This window comes from Hydractinia symbiolongicarpus, chromosome 12 (assembly GCF_029227915.1).
Source record: "Hydractinia symbiolongicarpus strain clone_291-10 chromosome 12, HSymV2.1, whole genome shotgun sequence".
Taxonomy (NCBI): Eukaryota; Metazoa; Cnidaria; class Hydrozoa; order Anthoathecata; family Hydractiniidae; genus Hydractinia; species Hydractinia symbiolongicarpus.
Genome location: NC_079886.1, coordinates 5,712,553 through 5,720,672, shown reverse-complemented (window position 1 = coordinate 5,720,672; position 8,120 = coordinate 5,712,553). Strand labels below are relative to the sequence as shown.

Here is an 8,120-nt window from a genome sequence, read left to right as displayed (position 1 = left end):
GTAGGGAATAATAGTGTCAGCATTTTTGTTATGGTACGGTACATAACATATTAAATGACTTGCTTTTTTTAATTAAAACAAGAAATTTTAGATTATTTGCGAACCTCTGAAAGAGGCAACTTTTAACCAAAGGTAGATAGAAAATATATCACATATGACCGATTTAGCGCACTGTCTGTTATTAAATTTTTGAAACATCGAAAGTATCCATATTCTATCCAGTATTCTAATAAATAATGTCGTATTTTCATGTGATCTCGAATATAGGTTTTTACAGTTTAAGAATTATATTGGAAAATTGACAGGTATGACCATAATGGCATTACTATTTACTAGTAGAGTCATTAAAAAAATGAAATTTTAACTGGAATGGAATTTTCGTTCTTGACTGTTCAGGAATTTATGATGGTGCCACAGAATAGGCATTACTGTCAACAACATTTGATCTAACTGCTCTATTTCAGCATTAAGTCTAGTTTAAGATTCCATTTTACATAGATAGATGTTATGCAGTTCAAAATTACAGAGCCTAATAACCCAGTAGGTTGTAACTGGATTAAGGTTTGTATGAGGATTTCTGATGCAGAAATTTTTAGTTAAATTATTTTGAGCTAAAGAGGAGAATAAAAGTGTGACACGTTAGCTACTTAAATTTCAACTCGATACATGGCTTCGTGTTAGATTTTCAGGCCATAGGGAAATATTATATTTTTCCTGAAGGTAATTGTATTAACTGGTTTTTAACAACGTTCAAGAAAGGTCAAAGAAATAGTATAACATATTATTTTTCACCTAAAATGTGATTGATATAACTACAAATAATTTATGAAATAAATAACTTTAAAATCTACATATCGATATAAACTCATTAATAAACAATCGCCTCTCAGTTAGGCATTCTTTCCATGTTTTGATTGATCTTTATAAATCTCGCCAGGTAAAGGTCTCCTGGATATCTCGTTGTGATACTTGCAGTATGTGCGAGATACCATCTTTGTGGTGCATTTTCCACGGAATGGTGGCTTACTATCCACTGTGCAGTATCTTTCCTTTTCTTCCAATTGCACATGCCCAAAACCACAGCAAAGATTAGTACATTTATCAAGTGCGTGAAGAAAATCTGACCATTCATTACAAGGACGACGACCAATTCCTGGCCATTTCCACATCTTATTTTCACCACAATAACTAAATCGACCACGAAAATGTAACAGTTTATTGAAATATTTTAATCTCAATTTAGTAGTTAACTTTTTATTTGTAAGTTTTCTTTTCTTCAACTTGAAGGTGTTTTGTTTATACGACGTGAGTAAAATTGAGTTTATGTGACTCAATGGTTTAAGTTGTTGTCGTTGAATACATTTCTGTGAAGAGCAAATTCTTTTTGTTGTTACAATCGTTTTAATGGACTAAAAAAGAAAATGAAAACATATAAAAGACCTATTTAAAAAGCAATTAATTTTTGTTAAGTTAACAGAACGCGCATGTTGATTGTGCAATTTGCTTTACCAACGTTATTAGTGTTAAGAAGCATCTGTAGAACACATAACCAAGGTTTTGTGGTGATCGATTATTTGTTGTTTGTTTAAATCGATTAACAACGGTTTTTATGAGCAAATGTGGTAAAAAGTTTGGTAAGCTCTGGCGGAAAGGGGCGTTTTATATGATGAAATAAAAAACTGTAGACGCTTAGAAAGGAAGGAGATGTCGTATTTTTGGCAGTTAACTGTTAACACAATTATATTTCTTGATAATTTAAGTATAGCTTCTATACGTACCCTAAATCCAATATCACGATTGTGTTCTTCAACTTGTGTTTTTAATGATTGTACACGATCCACAAAAAAATCCTCTGTTAACTTTTCAAGAATACTCCAGTTAATGTCGCTGCAGTCTTCCGAACTTGAATCGGATGTCTTCAAGTGACACGTATATAACAGAGATGGCGGACAAGATGATATGAGGTTATTTTGGCATCGTCTAACGAGGTTGTAGAACATTCCAGCAGCAGTGAAACTATCCATGACTGCGGCTTCTTTGCTACCAGCTAAGAGGGAAAGAAATAAGAATAAGGATAATGCTAAAATAACAAGGCGCTTTTAATAACTTTGCAGAAGTTGCTACGGTACCCCCACCCACCCCCTCCCTGAAAACAAAAAACAAAACAAAAAATCTGCAGCATACATATAAAAGTGGGATATGAAGATATGATGAGCAAAAAACAAAATTTCCTAAAAGGTTGATTTAATAAATTAAATGTTGTTTATGTTTTGCGGACCACGCTCGCTTCTTCTAACATTGTAATTACTGATTGACTACAAACTAATTGAAAGTTAATGATAAAATTGATTTGTTATGAAGAGACCTCCCACAAAAATTTACTTGTATATGAACACGCTGAAAAGGAATGAACTGTTCACGTAAACATCTAATCTTTGAACTTTGTCAACAACCAAATAAACAAAAAAAAATTGTTTACCGTAAAAAATCAGACGAGTGCGAAACTTTTATTGATATTTAACTTTTATAAACTTTATAGATGCATGTTATAAACTTTATACTAATAATAAACATAATAATCATAAAACTCATCGACTTTAACTAAGAACAAGGGAATTTATCAAAAAAGGCAAAGGAATGTTGTTCATAAAGTTTGACTTTAAGACACTAGCATCGGGGGCGCACTAGTCTATAGGGTTTTGATAAAAACCTTTTAAGTCAATTCCCGATAAGAGAATTGTTTTAGAAATAGTATACGAATATAATAGCCACAAATAGACAAAAAGAATATCAAAAGTTCAACAAACAATGAGTACGTTTTGAAAAAGTATGGACGTCTTTTTTTACCACCTAGGAGAAAAGCAAAGTCTCTTTTTCTATCTTTTTAGGTGCGACATACTGTTTGATTTTGCATTGAAATCAATGGACATGCATTTTTTGTAGGTACAAAATATAAGCGAAAGACCATATTAGTCAAAGCAATGTGTTAAAAAATATAAATATTTGCTTAAAATTAGTAATTTATTTTTTAAATAATAGGATATAGTTAAAGAAAATTACTGTTAATGCCTTTGTTTCTGTGCTACAAAAAATCATATGCATTTCATTAATAGCCTTTTCACCCCATACGGTCCTGATTTTTCTGACACAATAATGCGCGAGCAGGTACAAGCATCCGCAAACTTCCTGCAAACTTTTAAACCTTCGCAAGTCATAATGTTAAAGTAAATTCTTGCTCGTTTTGCTTTAAGTATGGTTAGCTGGTTAGTATTTATATTAAAAAACAAATAAAATATTCACAGGATATTTGCTAACCCATATAATTACGGGAAATGGTGACGCACATGCAAAGTTTGTTTATTGTGGAAATGTGTGTAGAATATTGTGGTAATTATTTTACTTAACAGTGTTTCTTGTTTGTACAACCACATTATTATGTAAACATTTAAGTCATGTGGAAGCAATTGGTGCAATATAGAATTATATTTCAAATTGGTCTCTACAACTGCAACAATGGTACTAAATTTAAAATATTGTCAATTACGCAAAAATGTACAATTTTGATTGGTTAACTAGCTAGATAGTTGCTCTCACATTTTCATCAAATCTCAACCTTGTATTCTTCTTATCAAAACATGTCATCAAGTCGCTCCCATTAAAAGCGTAGAGGAATTTGATGACGTTATTTTGCTTGAATTTTTATAATTTTCTTTAATATTGTTTTAATTTTAATACACAATTAGAATTGCAATCACCTGATGCCCGTAAATAAGTTGATAAAAGTATACAATTAAAATCTACGAGTAAAAATAAAAATAGCTTAATGTTTTATTGCTAAATTGATGTTTCATTTCTAGTAACTCCCCTTTTGAAATTTACACAAACAAACGTTATCTTATTTGTCCAAATTTATAACATTTTTAAAGAAAGGTATTTTTCAGGACTGACCAGCCAATCAAATTGAGAAGCGTTGTTACGGTTACGCAGAATAAAATATGTTATCTTAGTTTTGCTATCGGAAATAGAGGAATTTAGAGTGACACAAATATTTGAGCCCTTTGAGTTGCAATTAAGAGGTTAATAGTAAAATGTAGTTGATTTCCGTTGTAGCAACTTGCTTATTTACATCGATTAAAAAAAATGCCATTGAAATTGGACCTTTGACAAAGAAAAGTTGTATTATTTACAGGTTTTTTTTTAGTGTAATGTCTATATTTTAGAGACAGCAAATAGTAAATTCGATTAAATTCGACTAAAACATAACTATGTTATCTTACACGATTTTTTTCTCCTGTGAAAGTTGAATTTCATCATATAATTATTGCAAAAAAGGCTTTAACGGAAGGCAAGGAGATAAGAGAAATGGCAGACAATTAGGGGAAAATGTAATCATCAAAAATTTAATAACTACTACAGACAGATATAAATAGACGTGTCAGATTAACAATCATAAAATCAGCAATTTTTTTTTTGAAGATAAACTTGAGAGTAAGCTAAGAATAGTATATGTGTAGATTGTAAGTGAGAGAAAAAGTGAATTTTGTTTTGAATTCAACGTTCTTTCAACAACTGTCGTTTATCAAAATAAACACGAATGCCATAAACTTTAATTACTTAAGTAATGAAACCGCATTCATGATTTGTGGCTATTGTATTCTTTTGTTAAAAAGGGTTGGAGTAATCACAGTGATTAAGGTCGATCAGTTTCACAAAGAAACACAAGATGAATAAATAAACATTTCAAAAAGGAATAACAACATTTAAACATGAATTTTAATTCGGTGGAGTGTTATTAAAAAATGTTTATCCATATTGTTTTCGCAAGTTTTAGGAATAAAAACGCAATCCAAATAAGCTGCTTCCTTTTATAGCTAATGCAAATTGTACAGAAAAACAATAATAATTTTAATACACTTACGTCTAGCCAAAAAAACTCCAAAAAACACATTCTTTTTTTCTTCATCTAACATATTTGTGCAGTTCCATCGTGTCCCAGTTTTACCACTGTCTTTAAACGCTGCTTCACAAGCTTTATGGCCAAGTCTATAACCTTCTTCCAGCGTTTTTACAATATCTATATTATTGTAACAGAACGTCCTCTGATGCGCTTGCAAATTCGGTAAGCTGTCACAGTATACTTGCGTACTTTCCAACGTCTCTGTTTTCACACTTGAAAGTGATAAAGTCAATAGAATGAGAATGTGCATCTTTGAAATCATGCAGAATCTTTTATAAGTATTGTAACCACGGCAGTCTAAAGTAGATCTTCTCTTTTTAAATAAGTTATTTACCGGACAACAACAATATTTCGGTTGGGCAAACATTTTTCACGTAAGTTTGTTATAAGCGAACTACTGTTAAAACCTGCATCTGAACCTTTGGTTAATCTTACTACATTGACAACAAATTATATAATAAACTTTCTTTTCTCTATCAACATCCAACTCAGTTGATGTCAACTTCTTCCTTGCGGATAGAAATTAACATTCCTTGCCATTTGATCCATAATTAGCTGCAGATTGTATTCTTGAGAAATTATTAAGTGTTAATTAATTAGACGTGCTTTGTCTTCTTTCTCTCCTTAATTGATTTTAAGTTTCCTAATAATAAAATTGCTCCACCTTTTTAATTATATCGTTTTGTTTTTTATTTTATATACTTTAGAAAAAATTCGAAAGTTATCTGAAAAATAAGATACGCATAGAATGACGTATGACAAACGACCTTCCTCGAATCCCGGACGATCAGTGACATAATGATATATTCGTCAGCCAATTGATGTCATCATTTAGCGCGACAAGGCATATTTAATTATTGCTCTCAACAATTTCCACATATCCTTCTCATTTTTGAAACGATGTCAACTTTCGACGACATGCTTCTGTAACAGAATTCCTGTTTACCCCGTTTTTTAATTCAACTTGAAATTCAAAGGTGACCTATGCATCAACATTGTTTTCATAGCTTCGGTAAAAATAGTTATGTTTTTAGAAGTTATATATGAGGAGCTAAAAGCCATAAATTATAATTAAAGTACAACCTTACTAATACAAACTAAAGTTCCTTAAAACTGAAGATCATTATTTCTCGAACTTAGCCATAAAAGGTTTTCGAAGAACATGTAACAGGCATTTTTCTGCAGTAGAAAGTTTTCGTGCATGTCTTCACGTTTGTTGTTGGATTATCCATGCACCTTCATTCGTACGTTAATATAAAAGCACTAGGTTGTGTTATCTCAAATAAAATCAACCAGTATCGCTAACAGTAGTTTGTGTAATTTAAATTTTATTTTCATAACATAAGAATTCTAATTTTGTATCTATAAGAGGAATAACAGAAATGTGTACTAAAATTAAAGAATATTATAAACCAGACGGTTATTTTTCTCCATTAAATTATCCATATTTCCTGACTACATAGTAATTGGTGTAGCATGATAGACGATAGGAGAAGGTTCCTTCTACTACATGACACGAGTTTGTATACAATGCGTTGCTCGACAACAGACATGTTCAAAATGTACTTATTGAAAACTAAAAAACTTACAGTTAGTATTGGTGCATAACTCCCTCCACTCAAAGACAAAAACAATATATTGGAGCTTTAAATGCACTAGGACCCCCTTCACAGGACCCTCTTTGATGGCAGTACCCTCTTTAATACCAATAGGAACTGAAGAGTCTATTCTGGATAAATAATTCCAAATAATAATAATAATAATAATTATGATAATAATAATAATTATGATAATAATAGCCGTTCTTTCGAAAAAAAATTTTATATTTTAATAACACAACGAGGAAGATTTTGCAAGTGTTTTTTTAACTATTTGGGCGCCTAACCCCCCCCCTCAGATTTCAAAAAGAAAAAAAAAAACACAGACAAATTGATAAACTCAATCGAAAGTCACAGCCAAAAAACTTGGAATATTAAGACATATTTTCCAAGTAATATTAGCGTTACCTTTAAAAAATCTTAAACATGTTGTTATTGTAACATAAAAAAATTGAATCAAAAATTGTTCTCTATTTATAAATTTCGATAATATATTTGAAATTGTTCTTTATTATTGCTCTTATAACAGCTGATTGTGATTTGAAGGGGTAATAATTCATAAATAAAAGAATAAATGGGAAGAAAGATTTTCCATAAAACTTGAATCCATCCCCACCATCAATCTCCGGACGAGAAATAAGATGCAGAAAACGTCGCAAAATACAGAAAGGAAGATCCATGAAGGTTGTACGAAGTCAAGGAGCTAAGTTTTCAAAATCTACTAGCTACTCTTGCCTGCTTTGTGTTTCAAGGTCGCGCTTTGCTTTTATCGGATATAAAACAAATAAATAATATCAATCAGTGGAAGATTACTTTTCAAACATGACTTTAATTTTTCATAGCTATATTGCTTTATTAAACAAGAGCTAAATAATGATGTAAAACATTGCCGGTCGTGATATGTATATCAGCATTGTTTTCCAACATAACTTTCAGCAATGAAACATTGGTGTCACTGCTGCCTTAGTGCACTTAACAATGCAGACACATGTTGTCATGATTGTGACTTTTATACAAGTTTTCGAGGTAAACATGGTTACGAGACTTTATTTGTATGAATAGTTTACCCGATAAATTGGTTTTAAAAAGACTTTTTTTCCTCCTATCTGTTATTAAGTATACAGGCTCTTAAGACTTAATTTGATTTTCTTTGTATAGGTCGGCGGGACTGTTGCTTAAAAGGTCATGAAGCCTGATTTCATTTTCAAAATTAGACCCTGCTTAGACAGAGATTTGACTGGTCTGTGAACGTTCTTCATGATTATTTAATTTTCCGAGTAATAGATAACATGGCAAGCAAATGAATCTTGCTAAGTAAAAAAGAAAGATGTTAAAAATAATTAACAAGAAAAACTAATGAAGATTTTACATCAGTCAGGAAATGTATTAAAAGTTGAATGTTATGGCAAACGTATTTTAGGTTTAATAGCTATGATTGAAACTTCTAAATTCCAATTTACGAGCTATAAGAGAAATATAACAGCATTTCATTAATAATCTGTAACGTCTGAAGTTAGGAGTGCGTTGTTAAAAAGCGAACGGAAATCAAGATAAAGATATTATTA

The 8,120-nt window shown here is 31.0% G+C and overlaps 1 protein-coding gene across 1 annotated transcript; it reads right to left on the bottom strand.

The window, feature by feature from the left end:
- Window positions 1-621: 621 nt before the first annotated feature.
- LOC130622076 (protein Wnt-3a-like) lies at window positions 622-5,647 on the bottom strand. The gene is made up of 3 exons (XM_057437469.1): window positions 4,919-5,647; window positions 1,779-2,047; window positions 622-1,409 (listed from the first exon to the last, which is right to left on the bottom strand). The coding sequence occupies exons 1-3, from the start codon at window positions 5,322-5,324 to the stop codon at window positions 891-893; spliced, it is 1,194 nt and encodes a 397-aa protein (XP_057293452.1). The 5' UTR covers window positions 5,325-5,647; the 3' UTR covers window positions 622-890.
- Between the last annotated feature and the right edge of the window lie 2,473 nt (window positions 5,648-8,120).